This window comes from Anolis sagrei, chromosome 3, assembly GCF_037176765.1.
Source record: "Anolis sagrei isolate rAnoSag1 chromosome 3, rAnoSag1.mat, whole genome shotgun sequence".
NCBI classification, from domain to species: domain Eukaryota; kingdom Metazoa; phylum Chordata; class Lepidosauria; order Squamata; family Dactyloidae; genus Anolis; species Anolis sagrei.
The window spans coordinates 206,407,614-206,431,972 of record NC_090023.1 but is presented as its reverse complement, the minus strand read 5'-3'; the positions used below and the strand labels follow the sequence as shown (position 1 = coordinate 206,431,972).

General features: G+C 38.6%; 1 protein-coding gene across 26 annotated transcripts in view; it reads right to left on the bottom strand.

The window, feature by feature from the left end:
• The window catches only part of ABLIM1 (actin binding LIM protein 1), a 271,609-nt gene that overhangs the window by 52,419 nt on the left and 194,831 nt on the right, over nucleotides 1-24,359 (bottom strand). For 15 of the 26 annotated variants that reach the window (XM_060768480.2, XM_060768478.2, XM_060768463.2 and 12 more), the window contains exons 8-11: nucleotides 23,113-23,171; nucleotides 19,896-19,958; nucleotides 7,928-8,005; nucleotides 2,300-2,455 (exon numbers count right to left, since the gene is read on the bottom strand). In XM_060768480.2, coding sequence (XP_060624463.1) covers nucleotides 2,300-2,455; nucleotides 7,928-8,005; nucleotides 19,896-19,958; nucleotides 23,113-23,171 — 356 coding nt within the window. Of the gene's footprint in view, nucleotides 1-2,299; nucleotides 2,456-7,927; nucleotides 8,006-16,629; nucleotides 16,678-19,895; nucleotides 19,959-23,112; nucleotides 23,172-24,359 lie in introns of all 26 variants that reach the window. The other 11 variants (XM_060768470.2, XM_060768472.2, XM_067465814.1 and 8 more) reach the window with 3 other exon arrangements.

The following is a 24,359-nucleotide window of genomic DNA, read 5'->3' as shown; positions in this document are numbered from 1 at the left end:
TCCTGAAACCAAAAAAGTATTGGCAAATGTAATGCACTATGGCAAAAAGTGCATTCTTTGTCATTTGGCCCCAAAAGGTGCACATTGCAGTGACTGTGTGCTTATAATTCCTTCTTTAAAAACAAAAGTGTTAGAACACCAAAACTTTCATCAATTAAAAAGAAAACCTTGGGGTGTCTCTATGCTGTAGAATGAATCCAATGTAACTGCCCTGGCTCAATGCTATGGAGTTATTGAGGCTGTAGTCTGGGATCATGAGGGCTGCCATGGAATGCTGATGTCTCACCAAACTACAAATCCCAGCATTGCATAGCATTAAACTATGGTAATTAAATTAAAGATGACGTCCCTCAAAGTAGAGCTCCAGGAGCTTTTGAAGTAGCTTTCCCTTTTGTTTTGGTTCAGCACTAAGATTACTGCATTATGCAAATCCAATGCACACTCTAATTTTAGGAAAGTAATTTAGCAAATAAAGGTAAACATTTGATTTGAGTAAATATGGTATTATCCAGAGGCAGTTCCTGCCAATAACCAATATTTTTCAATAACCCAAGAGTATTTTTTAAAATATAACTTGTGAAGGGAGAAGACAACAATAGAAAAGGAAGGAACTACTTGGCCTAAGGCTGTTCATCAGTTTTCATAGCAGAGCTGGAAAAAGACCACCGCAATTTCTAGATACCTCCCTCTAAATCAACTGCCCTCTTCATTTTATATTTTCACTTTTCAACAACACTTTGCAAACATGAATGGTAAGCAATCCCTCCTTCCTCAGGTTTCTTCACTTCTCAATGTCTTCATCTCACCTTTTTTTTTGCATCTTTACAGGTGGTAGCATAAAATAAAATTAGCTCTTTTAAGTTTGTCCTATCACCTTAGATCTTTGCAGAATTTAAATTCCATTCACTAAATGTATTTTCATACACGCATGGTTCTGGTGCCCTCCTGCTAGCGAAATATTTGTGCTCAGGTTTTTGTGGCAATCTGTTTGGAACATATTTATCAACAAACTAAATGGTAGCCATAAGTAGAGATACTGTGAGCAATACACAGGAAAAATGGATACTATAGTAATTTTGTTACATAGTAATTAGCTGTACTTTACCTGCCCCTCTCATTTACAAAAGTTAAATATATATCATTTTCACAGCACCTCTACAATACTGGAATAAACAAGAACCCCAAAAGGGCCCTCCAAGCAATTCACAAGGTAAAAAAAATCAACATATATTCAAAACATACAAAGTTTGTATTTGTTGTGGGAAAGCCAATTTAGTGAGTTATTTGGAGGTGAATTTGTGGGATCCTTTGGAGATGTTTAATTATTGCTCAGGCACTACAAAGTGCCCCTGTGACATACATGGTAAACTAGGGACAGAATTGAATACGATTTGCATTATTCTTTAAAATTTAAAGCATGTTCAAAAGAATATATGGATTATATGAAAGAAGGTGCTTTCAAAATGAAATCTCACATATAAACCAATGTAAGAAAACATGTTTGTTCTAATATCCTGAATCTTTAAATGGAGGGTGACCATATTGCCCAGATATTCTTCATTCAGTTAGTTCGGATTATGGTTGTCTAATCTTTAAGCAAAAACTGACAGTTTTCTACAACTGAATTCTATTCTAGTCTGATTGTTAAGAGGTCCTTATTTTATTTATTTAATGAAATAAATATCCAATTGGTTTCATTAGAGCCAGTGGCTATCATTTTCTGCAATGATTAATTTCCTTTTAGCCATGGAATCTGCTTCTGAAATTTTAATATAAAAAATCACTTTGCGGGTGGGATGTCAATTTTTCATATAAATAAGCGGACAAATAGCAGGTTTTCTTTAAAACTGTGCGCTACTCCTACTAAACATGTCATCCTTCATTCTCATGAAAAGCTCTAGAATCCTTGACCCTTTGCTGGTGCTTCAAAAGCATATCCTGCCAGCTAGCATTACTATGCTTGCTTCACATATCATTTGGCAGCTGCCATGAAGATGGGAAGAAAAAGACACTAGAAGACAGCTTGTAGTGTTATGTTAATAATTAATAATAATAATAATAGTAATAACAATAATAATAAAAATAAATAAATAATACACAGAGGAGCCACCACCTTATACGAGCAATGCTCATGCTGCAAGACAAAAAAAATCACAATTATTTTGAAGCTAAAGAGATGTGAAGCATTTGGACAGAACACCGGTAGCAGCAGCAGCATGTTATAAAGAGGACAAAGGCTAAGCTGGCTTTTAATCATCATTCATATAAGAAGATAATGGGTGACTCCCGGATTCATTACCTCTCCAAGACTCTGCCTCTCTTGTCTCTCCTCATAGGCGGAAGTGTAGAAGGGCTCATAAGTAATTAGGTCTGGACGCTCAATGTCATAAATGGCCTTGACTTTGGGAATGGCTGCTAAATCCTTATAATCAAGGATTTCATTGTCTACTTTTGCCTGAAGGTCAAAGACAGAAGATAAATTAACACACAAACTTGCAGATTCTGTTACACGTAATTCATTTTGAGGGACTCAGTAAAATAAGAGAGTTAAATAAAACCTTGAGTTGCTAGTCCATTGCTTTAAAGAAAGCCACTGTTCTTTTCTCATTGGGTTTTAACATCTTAAGTGGAACAAAATATTTTTTTTATTGTCTTACAGCCCAAACTTGGCAATGTATCAATCCCATCCTACTATGAATTCTAAATCCAGCTCTGCCAATAACTCAGTGGGCAGCCTTTGGGAAGTATGTAACTTCCTTATTTTGGGTTTGATTTTTCCATTAGCAAAATACGTCACATGTATTGCTTACTCCTGCCAATCGTTATCTCAAAAATGTTGAGAACAGTAGGGCTGGCAATCAGATGACAAACAAGTTGTAATTCATTTTTATTACAGCACTCAATCACATTTCTATTCCAACCACCCCCAAGAATTTGTGGCAAGAGATATAAAAAAAGCAACCACTTTAAAATTCATTTAATGATTTATTTCTAAATATATTAAAACAGAAAGCTGAAGTATTTCAAACAAACTACCCCTAAGAATCAAGCAGCACATGTTAGTTTCTACTACTTATATTATTTTGGCACATGTGATAAGGGGGACTCTCTTCTTTAAATACATTAATCCAACTGTATCTGTAAAGAAATCATGAAGTTGGTGTCTATGTTACCTAGCATGCTCTATATACATAGAACTAAGTTTAGGTCTTTCTTCATCTTACCTAGCACATACATTGTTACCGTTATGAAGTCCTACAGTCTAAACATAATAGTTTTAGGTAAAGCAATACCTCTTTTAAAAGCTGGGCACAATTTATGTCAGACTTTGTAAGTCATTCTTTGAGACAGAAGCAACCATCATCACTTCATAACAAATCACGGTCATTTAAGCATGTTAGAATATGCATGCTGTGTTGTGGTTTGAACGTCCGACTATGATGCTGAAAAATGGGGTTTGGATAATCATTTAAACGTGAAAACCCACTGGTGACTTTAGCTGAGTCGCACACTCTTAGCCTCAGAAAACCACATGGTAGGTTTAATTGTCTATATGTTTGAAACAACTTTAAGGCAAACAACAACAATAACAACGTACGGTTTGCTATGAGGAAATACGCTTATCTCAGAGAAGAATCATGCCTTGATAATGTTCATAGCATGTTATCTTGCCACTTGGTGCTGAATCATCTTAAGAACTTCAATGGATGGGAAAAATGTATCCGATGACCTTTTTCTGAAACTCCAAATCCCACTGTCCCCCAAAAGCTCTCAAGAAAGAGCTCTAGGTGACCACTTGACATGTGGCTACTTATTAGAGCAGAACGTACTGGCTACTAGATATACTACTATTGTGACAATGAGTGCATCTACACAATAGCTTTAATGAAGTTTGACACCACTTTAATTGCCCTGGCTCAAGGCTAAGGAGTAATGGGGATTGTAGTGTTGCAAAGTTTTTAGTCTTCTGTGGTGCCTCAACAAACTAGAAAACTAAGGATTCTTTAGTACTGAGCCATGGCAGTTAAAGTGCTCTCAAACTGCATTAATTCTATGGTGCAGAAGCAAACTGGCACAGATTAGTCAATAGAATAAACCTCTCATATATTAAGTCACCTCTAAGAAGAAATACTACTTTTCCATGGAACGTGCTCCTGTAAAGCAAGAGGTTATGCTGATGGTAATACTGCTGCTGGAAGAGACTCCCACATAATACAGGTTTTTGCTGAGGAGCCAAACTAAATGTGTCAAATAGCTACAGGAAAAATGCGTTAGTGTGTGAAATTTGTTTGTGTGTGACACAGACACAATGCCTCTCAGAGAAAATACAGTGGCACCATAACTTATTCTTACTAGTACTAGATAGAAAGTGGCACCGATAAACCAATGCGGAAAGCTTTAAAAACAAAAACCCTATGATGGGACAATTCAAAATGAAGCAAGAGATGAAACTGGCAGATGGGATTCCTAAATTGGGGGACTCAACCTGCTACTGGGGAAGAGCAGAGGACAAGTAAATAATTTGGCTGAAACCAAAAGAATGTGAGAAGCAAGAGTGGACATTGCAATACTTGGGGTGAGTGTGCTAAAGTGGACTGAAATGGAGCATTATCAGATAATTGCAACTCAATGTATATAAACCTTGTTCGGAAGCCTGCAGAATGGTTTCTGGAAGCCTGCCACACTGTCCCGTTTCATGCATTTTGACAGCTACAAGCATGAATAAATTAAGTGCAGACAGCTGTATTTTCTATGTTTTTAAAGGGCATCTGCTTCTTTGACTTATCAAATACACACACACACACACAGACACAAACACACACCTATTGATGCTCTGTTGAGCTTTCCTCTAATTCCTACTATCTACGGATGCTGCCATTTTGGTCCATGGAGTTGATACTTAGAGCAATTACCATATATATTTCAATCTCAAGCATAAGTTGAGGGCAGGTTTTGGGGGTAAAATAATGGCCCTTGATATATACAGAAATATATAGCGCTTATTTATAATGTAGTCCAGAAGATCAATAATAAAATCCTGAGCATTTTTGCACAAAAGTCGATTCCACACTACATCCAATGTGACCTTCTATCGCACAGTCTTATGCATGGCTACTCAAAAATAGCTCTCATTCTTTACATCAGAGTGACTAATTTTTGAGTAAATACATGCATACTAGCTGTTCAATGGATATTACAAACAGCTGTGAATTTAATTCTACTACATACTCCCATAACTTGTTTGAAAATAATTACGTACTAGCCCTGAGAGAATGGCCTTGTGCAACTTTTAAATGCCACTTTTGTTTATGTTTTTCTGTATTTTTTTTAAACCCGAGAATGCCTGTCTGGACATTTTAACAATACTGCTTTTAAAACACTTTAATTACTCCCTAGTGTATACAAGGTATATATAAAGTCTGTCTGGTAATGCAGATTAGAAGGTAGGGTCGGCCATGAAAATCTGAGTTTCCCAAATTTGCCCAAGGCAAATCTATGTGCACATGGTGACTTCGCTCCAGAACATTTCCTGCAGCTCGAAATCAGCAGTTCATAAAGAATTGTTTTAAACACCTGCATCAAAAATACACTGACTCCATTGACTGTCAAACCAATGTCCTTAATGTGCATAAACCAGTCTGAGTCCCTCTGCAGAGGTAGAGAAGATCGAGATATAAAAGTTTTAAATAAATAAATATTTTTTTCTGCACTTGCATAAACTATGGGTCAGTTGATATTGTAACAGAATAACAATGCTTCTTCTGATAATCAAGGAAAAGTATTGTGTAACTCAGTATCTCCTCAGTTGATTTTTCATTGACCATAACTATGAATTTATTTGGAGAAAGTGTTAGTTTATGAAGAGGTTTTCCCCAAAAGACGTTCACCAGGTCCTTTTATGACAACTCAGTGGGCCCTGTGTATCAACTGGGGTTTTCCTCAAAGGATCCCTCATTAATTACAAAATGTATGGATCCTCAAGTTTCCATTATATACAATGGCATAGTAAAATGGTGTCTCTTTTTTAAAATAGCAAAATCAAGCTTTCCTTTTTGCATTAAACTTTGGCATTAAACTATTTTCAAACCTTGGCCACAGTGGTCCATGCTCTCGCTACATCTAGGATAGACTACTGCAATGTGCTCTATGTGGGGTTGCCTTTGAAGACTGTTTGGAAGCTTGAAATAGTTCAACAAGAGACAGCTGGGTCAATAACTGGGGCGGCATACACTGAGCACACAATTCCCATGTTACATGAGCTCCGCTGGCTGCCTGTTTGCTACCAGGCACAATTCAAAGTGCTGGATTTGGCCTATAAAAGCCCTAAATGGGCCTGGCCCAGTTTACCTGTCTGAACGCATCTCCCTTTATGAACCACCACATAGTCTAAGATCTTCTGGGGAGGCCTTGCTCTCAATCCCAACACCATCATAGGCATGTTTGGCGGGGATGAGAGAGAGGGCCTTCTCAGTGATAGACCTCTGGCTATGGAACTCCCTTCCTGGCAATATTAGATCAGCTCCCTCCCTCCTGTCCTTCAGAAGGATAGTGAAGACCTGGCTGTAGGACCAAGCCTTTGGGGCCGTGCAATGAGGCAATAATAGAATGATATCCTGAGATGATTTTTATGCAACTCATTTTAAATTGGATATATGTGATTTTAATGTTTGTGGATATATTTGTTTTAATGTCCTGACATTGAATGTTTGCTGTATATATGTCTGAGTCCCCTGCAGGGGGAGAAGAGCGGAAAATAAATGTTTCAAATAAATAAACCACAGGTGGTTGAATCCGTGGATGCAGAATCCATAAATACAGAGAGCAAAAAATATATAATGTTGGATTGTTCCTCCATCAAGATGGATCTGTACACAGACTTTTCCCCCTGAAACATTGTACGCCTAGGGAAAACCAAATTTTTCCCAGAATCCAAGTACATTTACTGTCTTACTGTCTTGGCCAATCAGTCCTGTTTTAGTTTACCACTATTCTTCTATTTCAAAGTAAATTTTATTTCCCTCTTAAGAACATTTTATTCATTAAAAAGAAAAGAAGTTAGTGTCTATTTGTTTGTGTATCTTTTATTTTTGATATGGTCATTGGATTAATCAATAAACAGATTTATCTGTCTACTCCAGTGGTTCTCAACCTGTGGGTCCCCAGGTGTTTTGGTGTACAACTCCCAGAAATCCCATCCAGTTTACCAGCTTTTAGGATTTCTGGGAGTTGAAAGGCAAAACATCTGGGGGCCAACAGGTTGAGAACCACTGATCTACTCCCTTTCCCAAAGCTCTGGGTTCCTGTCAGTAATTTTCCTTTCTTTTTTCCCATTCTTTGCCTGGACTGCCATTGCTGGAGTTCGAATAGCTTGCCTCTTCACCTTCTGATTTTACTTTGCCCATAGTCAGATACATTGCCCAGGCAAAGTAGCAGTGCATGTTTACTCTATAGAGATCAAGTACCTTTTCTGTTCTAAGACGCCCCGTTCTTGTATATTGACAGTTATGCAAAACTAGTCAAGTATCACCAATTTCAATGATTAGTGGCAACTTTCACACACATAAACAGGGATACTAAAAGACTCTGGGTTCCTCCTTCTCAACGAGAAATGTAAAATGAGGATGACATTCATTTACACAAGTTTTTTTCTCACAATACTATGAAATATTATTGTCAATGCCAGGATGCTAATCAGTAACAAGCAAGGTAATAAATAAGAGGAATGGAAACAGCACCAATTGCTGGCAGAGATTTTTGAATGCGTGTATAACTGGAGTAAATGGAGACTGAGATATTTTGATCTCACTGGTGACCCAAAATCTCAGTTCCCATTTCTGCATTAAGGCAGCACTACTAAATCCCAAATAAATCACACAAATCAGTAATCAATTGTTAAAAATAAAATGTGAAATGAAATTATACTCACATAGATTGAATGTCCTGGTGAGCCAGGTATACTGGATCCAGGCCTAGAATAAATACTTTCTGAGGATGTTCTTGTGGGCTGTGAAAATACAAAACAAATGTTCACTTGTAAAGACAAAGTTGGAGGATACACCCTATTTTAAAACACAGAAAGCTACCGTCCATTTCAATTGTCCAAATCATTGTTTTCTTCAATGAAAACGGTTAAGTTTTCATAATCGACATGTGAAGCAGGCTGATCATTCTCTCTGCAGAGAGAATAAGGCATTTCAGAAAAAAGAAGTGTTTTTTCTGTTAACAATATATGCAGCCAACAAGGATGAATGCAAAACTTCCAATGCAACCTTGCCTATTCCTGCTGGGAACACCATTGCTTAAGTGGAACCCACTTAGAAAAATGATAGCTAAGCCTGTGAACCTGCTTGTGTTAATACATGTGCTGCATATCACTTGTATAGCTACAGTAATGTTAACAGTAATGGAAAACTGAACAGGAAAGACATTTTGTTAAGTACAACTCATAGAAGAGAAAAGGGGTCTAATTTCAGGGGTCTAATTTCAGTGCTTTACAGCTGGCATAATAGGAGCCCCCAGTGGCGCAATGGGTTAAACCCTTGTGCTGACAGGACTGAAGACTGACAAATCAGAGGTTCGAATCCGGAGAGAATGCAGATTAGCTCCCTCTGTCAGCTCCAGCTACCCATGCGGGGACATGAGAGAAACCTCCCACAAGGATGGTAAAACATCAAACATCCGAGTGTCCCCAGGGCAACATCCTTGCAGACAGCCAATTCTCTCACACCAGAAGTGACTTGCAGTTTCTCAAGTCGCTCCTGACATGAAAAAAATAGCAGGTGTAATATAATGCGGTCCTCTTCATTATTTCAGAATGGCTTTGGCTTCTTTGTGGTAAAAGTTTTACACAATCAAACTTTTCTTGCATGGCAGGGGGTTGGACTAGATGGCCCATGTGGTCCCTTCCAACTCTTATGATTATATGATTCAATGTAACTTGTTACTAAGCCCCAATGAACTCTGCAGGGCATTCTTTAGAGTAAACATGCATAAGATTAATTTGGCAGTCATTTAATGTTCATCCTAGAGACCATTTCAGATCTAGCAACTACTTCAGTCAATAATTATGTAATTTGTATTGTTGAAGGCTTTTATGGCTAGAATTACTGGGTTGTTGTAAGGTTTTCAGGCTGTTCCAGAATCATTCTCTCCTGACATTTCACCTGCATCTAAGGCCGGCATCCTCAGAGGTTGTGAGGTCTGTTGGAAACTAGGAAAATGGGGTTTATATATCTGTGGAATGTCCAGGGTGGAAGAAAGAACTCTTGTCTGTTGGAGCTAGGTATGAATGTTTCAATTGGCCATCTTTATTAGCATTTAATGCCCTAGTAGTTTCAAGGTCTGGCTTCTTGCTGCCTGGGGGAATCCTTTTTGTTGAGAGGTGATTAGCTGTGATTAGCTGGAAACAATCAGGGACAGCTGATTTCTTTCTCCCACACATATATAAACTCCACTTTCTCAGTTTCCAACAGATCTCACAACCTCTGAGGATTCTTGTCATAGATGCAGGCGAAACGTCAGGAGAGAATGCTTCTGGAACATGGCCAAACAGCCTGAAAAACGCACAACAACCTATTATGTAATTTCATAGGGTGGTGGGTAAAAGACAACTTTTTGTTCTTTGGATCCCTAAGACTTAGCTCCTACTGGGTATGGGGGCTTGTTTATAACTGAAGACTCACTGGGGAAAAGTAGCAAGCATCCAGAAATATCACCTGGATGTGTTCCAAGGAAGTTGTCTGTTTGCTAGGAAACATCTTCATTCAGTGAAAGAAGCCAGCTGTGTGAATTTCTCATACTACAAGCTGGCGTTCCTTTGATTCTTTTGAACAGAGAATGTTGAGGATTACCAATATACACTTCAACAGAACAGATATTTTCCCAGTGGGAAAAGCCTTACTAGAATGTTTTGGATTACAATTTGCACTACCTCTCACCAGGCCAGGTATGGGGCTAATGTAAGCCATTCATCTGTAAGCCCAAAGTCTTCCAATTCTAGAGAAGAATGAGGACCAATGGGAGGTGTAACAGAGCTATCTCTGTGCAGCTTTGGATCCTCTGAAAGCTGTTTTTGGCCCTTTGCCTAGAAGCTTCATAGTTCCATGGTATCATCCTTAGTTGCTTCATTGCACTGACAAATGTAATTTGTACTTGGTATAGGTGAGTGGTTAAGAAGACATGTTATTAACTTAGTTTTTCTAGAGTCAGCCACTGCTCGACACATGTACTCAAAAGAAAGTTCCACTCAGCTCAAGGGAGCTCACTCCCAGGTCAAACATTCATCAGGCATTACTCTGTGCTGACCCAATGATTGGCTGAATTCAAGCAGGGAAAACAGGAGGAAGTTAACAGATCAATAATGACGGGAAAATAGTTTTCTCGTCAAGTACAACCGCTGGTGTGAATCATTTTGTTAACCTTCCCAAATCCAACCATGCAACACAAAACAGTAAAAGAAGTTGAGAACTTATATTTTACTAGCAGCAAAATTAAAGATAAACAATGTCAGTGCAATTATGATTTGTGAAAATATAAGTCAAATAATCTTTTGAAAATTAAGTGCTCTAAACAAAAGATCAACATGCAGGACACAAAGCATCCAGCTAATCTGAATTGGATTTTATCTTCAAAGTAATCTTTTTTTCTGGCCACAAAATTCGTGGTGTGAGCTGCAGGAATGGATACAAAACTAGGAAGTAAGCAAGACATCGACAGTTTCTAAGTAGGGTATATTAACTACAGTTTTGAAAGAAATTTGTATCAGTTCGTCCAGAAAACACAAATCTTATTCTCTGTATTGTCGAAGGCTTTCATGGCCAGAATCACTGGGTTGTTGTAGATTTGTCAGGCTATACAGCCATGTTCTAGAAGCATTCTCTCCTGATGTTTCACCTGCATCTATGGCAGGCATCCTCTGAAGATGCCTGCCATAGATGCAGGCAAAACATCAGGAGAGAATACTTCTAGAACTTGGCCATATAGCCCGAAAAACCTACAACAACCCAATCTTATCTTCATTCATTTCTCATGGCGCTTCCAGACAGTGCCAAAATCCATGTTTAAAAAGCAGGTTTAAAAATCCACAACAGACCTGTCAGTCTCAGGATATGCCCCCAGCCCCACCATCCTCACAGTCTTTTTTCGAAGTGGATCAAGATAGAGAGCAAATGGGGGACATCTGGCAGAACATTTTTTAAAAATCACTCTGGTATGTGCTGGATTGTATATGTGCACATGAAAATACCTTAATATAAATATAAGCAGATTTGCATGTGTGCATATGAGGTCCAGTGTATAGTGGTGGGAATTAAAAAACTTCATTTGAATCCCTCTCTTTCCCCAACTGTTAATTCAACCTCTATTTAAGATTATAAAGTGTAAAAGAAAGAGTTTCAGAGAGTTCTAATTTCTTTCAATTTGTGCTTCCCTTAAACCACCTGTGTGTCCGTTTGACAGCCCAATCACCTGTTTCGAGCTTTTAAAAAGTGAATGTGCACTGGAGCAGTCTACACAGGAGAGAGATGGAAAGCACATGTTTTGCATGACTACAGAGATACACAGTGTTGCAAAGGTGCACATTTTTCATCCAGAATTGGGTTGCAAGCGCACCTTTTTAATATATGTTTTTTACCTTTTAACCTAATCACTCCTGCACTTTGGCTAACCATTGATTAGCCACCCACTCCCTTTTAACCCAGTTATTTCCAGGTTTTGCAGCATGGTGACTATAAAGAGATGTCATCAGTGAAAGTCAATGATCTGCACTATTGGGAAAGAATGTCTCAGCTGCAAAGGAAACCATGCCATCTTAGGGCCTTTCCAGACAGGTCCCACATCCCAGGATCTGATCCCAGGTTTTCAGGCAGTGGGGACTCATATAATCCAGTTTAAAACAGATAACCTAGGATCAGATCCTGGGATATTGGGCCTGTCTGGAAGGGCCCTTAGAAACAGCAACTAAATGTGGATCCACATGCCAATATTGTGTATCTACATTATATTGAATGCAATAGGATGTGCATTCTCATCTCTACTGAGACATGACTAGAACTGAACCTGTGGTAAATCAAATAGCAGATATTTTCCTGGGTAATGGAGGCACATTCCTTGACCAACAAACATCTCCATCGCTTTAGAAGACAATCAAATCATTAAAAAGGGGTGAAGTGGAGCTTGGCCATCTTTTTCCATTTAACTGAAAGCTATTTAACAATTAAGCTCTTAGTGAGCTTACGCCTCATTCTCACTGGCCAGCAACCAAGGACAGAGAACAGAAATTGCACATTTGGACGGAAGCAAGTGCAACACCTACCAGAGGTCTGCCTGGAAACATTGTGAGGGCAAGAGCAAGCCAGTGGCTTTTCCATATCTTTTAGCAGATATTCCTTGTAAAGGACGCCTTCTAATGAGAGCCAGACTCCTAGAGTTATGCTAATGTTTATCTAGTAACCAGTGAGCAAAATAGGTGGACCGAGATGTTTTTGATTTTGTTTCAACTACACAGTAAACATGAGAGTGGGATGCTTTGAAACAAAAGGCTGGAAAGGTTGTTAAAATTGTAAAATTCAGAAGATAATGAATGCCAAAGAAACAACCAGGCCAGCCAAGGTTCAGTGCTGATTTTGAATACAAAAGCTATATAAACATGCTACAAGACATATTCAACAATACATTTTTGCTTTTGTAAGAACCCTTTGCCTCCTCCCCCCCCCCCCCAAAAAAAAGAGGAGGAAGAGAAAAAGCATTACCAATATTTTGCACTTTGGATATTATATAAACATGTGTCTGACATGTGCATTGTTTATCAGCTTTCAAGTGGAATAATTAAGGTCAGTCACCAGAATATTTGCTGCCTTATTTTCTTTCTCCTCCTTTTCTTGTCCCTGTCCCTTCCTTGTTCTTGTTGCAATTCATTTTGTTTGCTATCTAGTTTTCTGTCATTTTGACCTTTAGCAAAATGACTATCAGATAGCTTTATAACAGCAATTTAAGCTTGTTCTAATTTACTATTAACCTTTTGCATCCAAATGAAAACCTCACCGCTTCTGCTGACTTTAAAAAAATATTGCAGCTGTCAGGCTTTTGTATTATGCATACATGTATAAGTCTTGGATGGCCATCTGTCAGGGGTACTTTGAATGCAATATTCCTGCTTCTTGGCAGGGGGTTGGACTGGATGGCCCATGAGGTCTCTTCCAACTCTATGATTCTATGATTAAGGAGATCTCCAGAGTTTTAGAATAATTTCCTTACAGCTGTAATGTTATATTTATCTAGGTTAAACTTTACTTTTAGCCATATGAGGTTCATTTAAACACATTCTTTTAATGCTTCCATATTCCCCCATTATGAATATATATATATTAGGCCTGGGTAACAACGCAAAAATTTGTTTCTAAAATCGATTCGTTTTTGGGGGGTTTTTTGCGTTTCGTTATTTAAAATAATTACAAAATTTTCCTTTAAAAAAGTTTGGTATTTACGAAATTTCGTTATTATTAACAAATCAATTCGTTAAGATGGCGGACCCCCCGCGCATGCGCAAATCACTTCCGAAACTTCGTTATTGATGCGGGGTCGATTCGTTAAGGTGATAACGAATCGATTCGTTAAAATGGCGGACGCGATTTGCGCATGCGCAAAACAACTTCCGAACTTCGTTATTAGATACGAATCGATTCGTATCACAAGTTTCTTTTCTTTTTTTTAGAATATTTTTTGAATTTTTTGAAGAATAAAAGAAATATATTTTTCAGAAATATTTAAAAATGGAAAATTAACAAAATGCTTGCCCTGTTGTGGAGCGAACACAGCCGCAGGACAGGGACAAACACACACGCAGGCACACAAGTGTCTTTTCTTTTTTTAGAATATTTTTTGAATTTTTTGAAGAATAAAAGAAATATATTTTTCAAAAATATTTAAAAATGGAAAATTAACAATGCTTGCCCTGTTGTGGAGCGAACACAGCCACAGGACAGGGACAAACGCACACACACAGGCACACAAGTGTCTTTTCTTTTTTTAGAATATTTTTTGAATTTTTTGAAGAATAAAAGAAATATATTTTTCAGAAATATTTAAAAATGGAAAAATAGGGCGAAAACAGGGCAAAGGCAAAGCCTCCCCACTGCTCCCAGCCCAGGGAATGAATGAATGCAAGCAATGAATGAATGCAAGCAATGAATGAATGCAAGCCAAGCCTCCCTCCTGAACCTCCCGTCTCCTCGTCTTCCCCAGCAATGAGCAATGCGGCCACGCGGAGCCGCTTTTAAAGGGCAGCCCGCCCAATCACAATGAGCCACGGTGCTTGGGAGCGCCGGATTGGCTCCCGGCGCACCCAGCATCCTCCATCCCTAAAACGTCATTTCCGAAACGGGCGGAAGCCTGTAAAAAAGATGGAGGATGCCGTTTCGATATTTAAAAACACTTCCGGGTTTAAAACTAAGTTTTGTAATCATTTTGTAATTGTTAAAAATAACGAATATTTAACGAATTACAAAATTAACGAACGAAACCACCCAGGCCTAATATATATATATTAGAAGCCTTATACATGAAAAGGATTTTGTATCTTCCTTCAAAGACTGCTGGTCTACATTTTGAAAGATATGCTGTAATTTCTGGGAAATAATGGATGTGTGTGACTTATTGCTTTGTTTGTTATGAAGACACTGATACATCTCTTTCTAAATCAAGATTATGCTTGTCCATGGACCATTGTTCTTAAGCCATCTGCTGCAGGTCTCCAGAGAGCTTTCAGGAAAGAAAGAAACCATTGTAGGTGGATAGATATAATACTGTTCCATGGCACATTGTGAGGGGAACACATCAGATAGCTTAAGGAACACTACTGTAACTGCTTACTAATAGAGCTGTGGTGGCGCTATGGGTTAAACCCTTGAACTGTTGACCTGAAGGTCAACGGTTGGAATCCACAAGAAGGGGTGAGCTCCTGTCTGTCTGCTCCAGCTTCTCATGCGGAGACATGAGAGAAGCCTACCACAGGATTGTAAAACATCCGGGAGTCCCCTGGCCAACATCCTTGCAGATGGCCAATTCTCTCACGCCAGAAGAATTTCTCAAGAAACTTCTGAAATGAAAAAAGTGCTTACTAGAGAAGCAACAACCACACTGAATTCAAGGAAACCTTCGGCCTGGTAAATTCACATATAACTGGCACATGTGTAGTCCTAGTTTCTAGACCAAATGTCATCCAAGAGATAAACACCTCAACCTTTGCAAAAATTATGCCACAGCAGCTGTGAAAAGGATTTAATACCCCCTAAAACTCAAAATAACTATTAGAAAAAAAGATGCAATTATGCTTTTAAACCTCCGTATTCCGGAACAGGTCTGGGCAACACATGGACAACAGGCAGTGCCCAAGAATGTTTGCATAGCCCCAAGCTGCAATGCACAGTTGAAAAAGGATTTCATGATGTTATTTGCAGCTCAGTAGTAAACTGGTAGAAGGTATTCGGACAAAGCATTTTCCACTTGTTTTAATGGTTTGTTTTTTTAGTTCGCTGCCAAGATACAGCAACAACAATTTCTACTGGAAATTAGTAGTGAAACAAGAGGTGTAGTCTCTTGAGGTCCTGAAGTGAAAGTGGCCCACAAACTTGCCAATATTGCCCACCAGGGCAGGAAACCTATAGTCAATCAGGACCAGAAACCTAGCATTAAATAGTTTCTCTTCAACCTCGGTGGCATAGTGGGTTAAACCCTTGTTCCGGTAGGACTGAAGAATGACAGGTCGCAGGCTCAAATCCTGGGAGAGCGTAGATGAGCTCCCTCTATCAGCTCCAGCTCCACATGAGAGAAGCCTCCCACAAGGATGGTAAAACATCAAAAACATCCAGGCATCCCCTGGGCAATGTCCTTACAGGCTTCTGGTGTGAGCCAATTCTCTCACACCAGAAGCGACTTGCAGTTTCTCAAGTCGCTCCTGACATGGAAAAAAAAAACACCTTTCTTCCTGCAATGGCTATGATAATGTCTATGGGAGTCTGATCTTTAAAGCTGATGATTAAGTTAAAATAACAGAGGATATGCAAACTGAACATAGTGCACCACATCTTTATTCTAGGCTTACTGCTATATGAAAGATAGAGTTGTGCTCATACTGTTTCCCTCAGCAAAAGTTATTTAACCTCAAAAGAACAGCTACAACATTACTGTCTGCATGCTGATGGCTTACCTCTAAATATATCTATTGCTATTTTATGTTCTACCACTTTAGTTTCCTCTGCAGTCCTTTAGCCTCAATGCCAAAGTGTCCCAAGTCCTTTGACATATGATGTAGTCTGTGTATGTTGTAGATATAGTATACTTTCCAACAAAACCTATTTCCTTCACAATTTACATTGAACCGATGTATGTTTTGCTAAATCGGTTCCTTCCATTTGACATGCATTGCACATAGTTTAGACAGTTAACTTCTAAAAGCACTGGCACCATCCACATCTTTCCAACACCATGATGTGATGGCTGGCCACTCTACATTACAGATGTTCAAGTCATGCTCTATGAGGCACATCTCTGAAACAATCTCTTGAACATCAAGCCAACTGGATGCACTAGTATAAGGTAAAAAGGACATTGTCCCAGTGCTGCTTACAGTACCTGCCTTAGTTTTTTGATGGAGTTCAATATACAAGGTGGTGAAAACAGCTGGAGAAGAAGGAACAGTTTGTGTTTGGATTACAGATATTCTACAGTCATTTAATATTGCTAGAAACCATCCAAAATAATAGTTCTTTAGAGGCAGAACTATACACATCCTACAAAATGCATCAAAATGCAAGTTCAATCCATAATTACTTTTCAATGTTTATGGGAATTATTTCACATACATAGTCACAGCTCATGCAAAATGCTGAACAAAATATTTCATCTGAACCCTAAAGTTTCCTCAGAACAAGACAGTTTCATAATGCATACATTAAGCTTGTTTAGACAAACTTCATTAAGAGTGACAAGTCTTTGTAGAGGTTCTGATGTTACAGAAAGAGAAATTCTGTATTAAAGAGAAATTCTGTGTACAGAAACCACTTCGTGGCTGAGCTGAGGAGGGGTCCAAGACCTGCTACAGTATGAAACATCAAACCATGGCTTCATATTTTGTACAACTGAGGCACTTTATTCAACATCAGTGATCTCTTAATCCATGTAATGGTTTCCTAAATATTTACATTTGTTAAGGAATTGGTCCAAAAATCTATGGAACCAATAGAAATGGCTAACTTCACCATCAATTCCCAACACTAGGCTAAGGAATCCTTAAAAGAACCTATGCAAACATAATTGGTCTTTCTAATTACTGTAATACATAGCTAAGTAAAGGTAAAGGTTTCCCCTGACATTAAGTTTAGTCGTGTCCAACTCTAGGCAGGCCCGTAGCCAGGATTTCGTTTTGGGGAGGGGGGTAATTTTTTTTCAGGAGGGGTTTTGGGGGGGTGAGTTTCGGGGGGGGGGGCTGAGTCTGAGTGAAAGAGGGTCTAGTCTAGCAAACCTTTTGTATCATTCCCCCAAATACCCCCATGCATATGGGATATATTGAGTATGGTGATCAGATCATGATATGAATAAACATAACAGTTTAAATAATGCACCAGTAAGGCCTTTTCGCGAACCACCATGAGAATTTCGGGGGGGGGGGGGCTGAAGCCCCTCAAGCCCCCCCCCCCCCCCCCGGCTACATGCCTGACTCTAGGGATTGGTGCTCATCTCCATTTCTATGCTGAAGAGCTGGTGTTGTCCATACACACCTCCAAGATCATGTGACCAACATGACTGCATGGAGCAACATTACCTAGCTACACGCTTGCAAATTTCGACTTTACATCTCAAATGGAAGCAAGTTGGAAGAGTGGGGTCAACAGATGAAGGCAATGTCTGCTGGGAGTGGTACAGACTATATTATTGTCATATATGCTATTATTATTATTATTATTATTATTATTATTATTATGCTAAGTCTTAACGCCGATTTTCAAATTTTCAAAACAAGCCCTCAGAGTGTGTGCTAATCTTCTCCACTAGTCTCACTTGTTTTTCCTGGTTCTTAAGTTTTTCCTCACACATTTGTAGTTATCTAAAGCCTATGGATTCTTTTGTTTCATTTCCTCCCTTTCCAAAAAATAATCCCACAAAAGAGAATAACCACCTTGGACAGAAGGAAGTGTCCTAAAGAAAATTGATTAACACAAAATATTAAACACAGATTATTGAACAATGTTGTTGATATGTGCTTAATTTGAAACATTAAAAAAATTCACAGAAATACTATATTATTTTGAAAGAGCCAATATTCCAACACTTCTGTCAACTCCCCCCCCCCTCAAAATCCCTCTGTCTGAATACATTTTCTTAACATTTGCATGAATTTAACCAGTGATATTTTCTCCTGTGTGAAGATTCAGTGACATGAAAATGTTAATGTACTAGATGTCATCATGTTATGAATTTCTTGAGAGACTCAATTCAGAAGGTTGCAAAGCTAGTCAAACTACTTGTGCCAAGGACCTTTCTTAAAAACAACATGTTTAAGCTTGTAACACACAGCAAACTTTTAAAAAAGAAAACACCACAAATTTACCTTTCATTTTGAGGGTTCCTTTATGAAGTTTGAATGCGCTTGCATGTACTCATTGTTTTAAATTTATATTAATTAAATGATTTATTGGAAATGAGAGTGCACACATTTTCCAGTGAGTGTTTTTATAGAAGTATTTGGCTGTTGCTTTGTTAAGCTAAGCAACAAAACCCAGTCTGCTTTTAGCTGTTTTGGAGAGTGTGCTCTACAATAGGCAACAATTTCAGGAACAGTTAAATATTTACAGGGAGTAACACCAAATAAACACGTTACAAAACTGCAAGTGCAATCCCACTTTGTGTTTGCACAAGAGAAATGCACAGCCACAAAGACACTGAATAGTACTATCTGTGCACCAATGAATTCCAACAGTTATTATTTGGATATTGCAATCATGTGATTTTTTTATCAGAGACAGAGAACTGGTACAGGTTTTGTGCCCTTCTTCCAGGGAATGAAGAAGCAAAGAAGAACATAAAGAAATATCTGGGCATAGATCTTATTGGTAACCTCAACTAAAGGAACCTTATTGAATCAATGGATCACAATTCAACAATTGATTCAATTGATATGTGTTAGCTGGGATTGTCAACAGGATACAAGCCATCAAGTCTTGTGTTTTGAGGTTGGGTTTTGCCACCATGTTTGCAATTAGGGTGTTTCTAAAAAGCAACAGACAAGAATTGTTTTGATTCTGGCAATATTGGACAAGGATATCAGCAGTGCAATATATTCCCAAGCACAGATGAACGAACTGGGATAATTTTTGGAACCATTCCTGTCTTTTATTAAACTAACTGCCTATTTTGTTTTCTTGAAACCTAAGTATGAGAATAAGTACTATACCAGTGGTTCTCAACCTGTGGGTCCCCAGATGTTTTGGCCTTCAACTCCCAGAAATCCTAACAGCTGACAAACTGGCTGGGATTTCTGGGAGTTGTGGGCCAAAACACCTGGGGACCCCACAGGCTGAGAACCACTGTACTAGACTCATGTAAAATACAATTTCCATGATCACAAACAACCTTATGTTCATTATAATCCCATAACATATACATCAACAACAAACACAGGCATACTATTTTTGTGCCCAATTTTTAGGAATCAAAACAGGCAACTACGAGAATATTGTGCACAGCTATTCAAGTGTGTGATGCAAAAGGAAATAGTGTCCAGGTGAAAATAAAAGCAATTGAAGGGAGGTGGAAGTGGCAGTAAAAGTAGCAGCTACAAACAAGAGTGCAAAGATTCTTCGATAGAAGTGTCAGTGAAAGACAAAGACACAACTGCAAACCTCTGAAGAGCGTGGCCTGCGAAGAACCAAACTCTTTGGATAAAAGAAATCAGATGAGGAATGCTGCCATGAAACATAGAAAAGAAAAGAAAGTGACAAATGTAAAGGTTTATCCTACATACATAGAAAAAAGAGGTTCCTCCCTCACAGCAAAGATGACCACTTTCTTAAAATCAACTTGATAAGAAATAGTGCAAAAGGTTAATGCCAATAACACATCCTATCAATAGCAAAATCACTAGGTTACCATAAAAGCAAACATTATCGGCACTTACATGCCAAGTTACTTTATTTCCTGTTTCTTTTGGCACCTTCTGTGACAAAGATTCAAAAGAGAATAAACCTTATGCAATCATTGTTTTTAAGGACTCCACCTAAGATCTACACCAATGAAAGCTCCATAATTAAGGAGGGTGTAATAAAAAACCAGTCATAGGCAAAAGACAAAAAATGATTATGACTCCGCAAGCTGCTTTGACAAAGAGCAGTTTGGGTTGTGTGCATTTTGGCTTTCAGAAGAGCAGGGAAAAGAACCCAATTTTGACCCTATGCAATGTTAAGTACCTTCCATAACAGCTGGTTCCTGAGAAGTATTCTTTATATTTTGGATACCAATGTATTGGCACAGTCAAGCTGTGAAAATGGCATTTGCTCACATAAGAAAGAAAAAGGAATGGATGCTTGGAAGGAGTGCCTGGTGTTTCCTAAGAAACTGGAAATTACCCCAAAGGATTTTGAAAGGTCAGTTTGAATCAGCGGGAGGATTCTTAGCACAGCGACAGTGTTGTTGTTGCTGTAGTGACATAATCAAAGGCTCCTTAGCCTGCCAGAAGCCATGACATTGGTACATAAGGCTGACAGACATACATTTTAACCATTGCCAAAATAAAGCAATTCATCAGTTCAACTAACATGTGAATTCAATATACAGTCATTTCAAATGTATTATTAATGTTACAATATTCCAGGAAGTCAACTTTGCAATAAGATATAGGGTGGAATTTAATGCTCTATTAAAAGCTGTCCAAGCCTGAATGGTTTCAGTGAAATATCATCATTTCTGGTGGTTCTATTCCCATCCTTATATGATTACATACTGCTTATATGTCTCTTTTTTATGGCACATAAAAAGAAATAACTTCAAATCAGGTGCATTTTATTTTGAGCCACATATACTATTTTCATGTAGAGCTTTGTTTCAACTAACATAATCCTTACTGAGAAATCATAGCATATTAGATTGCTGCAGGAATGAAAATAAAACATTATGGCAGTGGTTCTCAATCTGTGGGTCCCCAGGTGTTTTGGCCTACAACTCCCAGAAATCCCAGCTAGTTTACTAGCTGTTGGGATTTCTGGGAGTTGAAGGCCAAAACATCTGGGGACCCACAGGTTGAGAACCACTGCATTGTGGTATCTTAAAGACTAAGCAGAACGCCATGGGTGTCTTAAGCTTATAAATCGTCTGGTCTATTAAGAGATAGAAGAAAGAAAGGGGGAGACCCAAATAAAAAGCAAATGTAAACAAATAATCAGGAAGTCGGCCACATAACTATGTAGAACAGAAAATAGTACAAGATCCAGTTACATGGTCCAAGTAATGTTTCTATCCAAACTTTCCTAGTGTAGAATTTCACGGAGGACAGAAAGGAGATGTATTTTGTGGATACCTTCTTCCTGTTATAGCTTTCCATCTTTTAAAATATGCTCTGGACTGCAACATCAAGAAGAGTAATACTGAAAACTACAGGGAGAAGGTGAAATTGGTGAAATTCATCTCCTATCTTTCTGTAGAGTATGTTTCTATTGAATTTAAGGCCCTTCCAGAAGCAGAAAGCGACCTTCCACTTATGGAACAGATGTCTGAATACAATTAATTTTTAGTTGAGATGAAAGGAATCATTCCAATATCTTCAGACAGGAATTCTGGTGTGTAAATAGAAGCAGCAAAGTATTCGATTATACTAACAAAAATATGAAAGATTACAACATAGCAAAGAGTTGGACACATTCTGATGAAAACTTCAACAATATAGTTTTCCTGATTAGTAACTGAAAATAATTTATTCAGTAACTTCGAAATTTTGCTCTTTTCTTTCCTCTTTGCTTGTCTGTATTTGGTGTGGCCCATCAGTTTTCTAGCAAAGGTGTGGAAGATAATCTTAGGTGAGAAGCTGTGGTTGTGGTGGACATCTCCTAAGCCAATTACACTTTTAGCATGTTGCTCAGCAATTGCACAGGAACACCCACAGCAAAGGTTCTCAACCTGTGGGTCCCCAGATGTTTTGGCCTTTAACTCCCCAGAAATCATAACAGCTGGTAAACTGGCTGGGATTTCTGGGAGTTGTGGGCCAAAATACCTGGGACCTCACAGGTTGAGAACCACTGACCTACAGGATTGCGCATATGAAGACTGAATATGGGAAGAACACTTACAATTTTAATTGTTAACAGACTCTAGATCAGAAAGAGGCACTGTAAAGTTTTGTCAGGCAAATTACGCCAGGCCTCCTCCCTCACCCCTCAATTTCCTTTAGTGTAATTTGCCCTCTAGAACAGACATGGGCAAACTTTGGCCCTTCAAATGTTTTGGACTGCAAGTCCCAGAAACCCCAGCCAGCTTACCGACTGTTAGGAATTGTGGGAGTTGAAGTCCAAAACACCTGGAGGGCCAAATTTAGCCATGTCTGCTCTAGAATGTGACATTAGCTTTTGTGTGTCCAGTTACAGGGACATAGCTGGAGGCTCACCTTCCAAACAGGCCACTTTCTTTTGGTTACAGTGCTGAGAGAAGGGAGGCTGAAGCTGCTAATAGATGACTGTGAGAGGTGAGAAAAGAGCTTTCCGGTACCATTTTCTACCCCAGGGACTCCTAGCGTTAATGCTATATGACATCCATCCCATATTCAACCTGATAACTCTAACTGGGTTGTTGTGTGGAAGTTAGGGCATGTGTGATGCTCTCATGTGTGTTTGTCCTACATAATCGGCAAGCCATTTGGAGCATAATCTTGCACACGCCTACCCAGAAGCAGGTTTCAAGGACTTTAGTGGGGGTTACTAAAGTATGTGCAGAACAAGAATCCAACCTTAATGTCATAAGCACCTACAGTTTCTCTGAAAGGGAAAAAAGTCATTTAAAGGAAAGTCTCAGGAGTGTTTCTTCTTTGGAACCTACCCCTTTCTAACTTTAAAAAGAAAACACAAACCAACTTACCCGTAGCTTTTCCTCTCCCTTTGTGGACTGCTTACAGTCGGGATGCCAAACTGTGGAACCTAACATAGAAAAATAAGCATGACATACTTTACACATCACATTACATTACATTGTCACAAGAATTTTTGTTTTACACTTCCAGCTTCTAAGGCCTTTTATACAATCCCTAATCCACATTTGGAGAATCATATTCACTGTTCCCTCTGACACTACAGATTGTTATGAGTTGATCAAATATTTCTGTGTTAATATACATTGGACTAAAAGAAAATGCCTCTGTTTGCAATGTTAATGTTCAAATGATATACCTTAAAATATTAAATTCTTAGAACATTTTGTGAAAATATAATAATTTCTGTGGAAAGTTTTAGACCAGCTAACATTAAATTCTATTATGTAAATATTGTGTTATATTAAATAAAGTAGTTCTATTTCACAACCACATTAACCAATACTGGACCGGTTCATAGACCAGTTCAATCAAGAGCTTTTGGCCACAGAGGCAAAACAAAACTCCATGTGGTGGACAACTAATGAGAGATTTTTTGGTTCATCATGTCTCATTTGTAGTCCTCCTGAAAGCCTTTGGCTATTCACTGATGAACACAGAATACAGGAAGTCCCCAAGTTACAAACAAGATAGGTTCTGTAGGTTTGTTCTGAAGTTGAATTTGTTTGTCAGAACAGGTACATTTTACAGTGTAACTCCAGTCAAAAAAAGTATGCTTTAGCTTTGGATAGCATAGGAAAGGGTTAACAGTCCAACCTATGGTCTTTGTTGTGCTGGCTCTGCCCCTGTTCAGAAGATTTCACCTCACTTTCTGTCTCTGTGATAATTGGATTTTGAAAAAGTTGGCTTGTTCTGGAAACAAGGATTGTTTCGAAAGCTTCAGTGGAGACCTCTTTTCTCCATTATAATTCTTTCAGGGGTGAATTTCCCTTCTGAGAGGTAGGTTTCTCTCACTTCCTGTTGTCTCACCCCCGTTCTTAACTATGAGTCATTTGTAAGACAGATGTTTGTAACTCGGGGACTGCCTGTACTATACCAGATGTACTTTGTACAGTTCCAGGAAGACATGACTTACATTTTACATTTCAGCTTCTAAAGGAGACAGGCTTTGTTGCTTCAGTTTCAAAGGAAGCATTCTACCCTCAGGAGTGTTAATACAGAGAGTGCTAAAAGTTATTATTAAAAGGGCTTTTGGAAAATGAAGCCTTATTCAATTTTGTCTGCACAACTGTAAGGT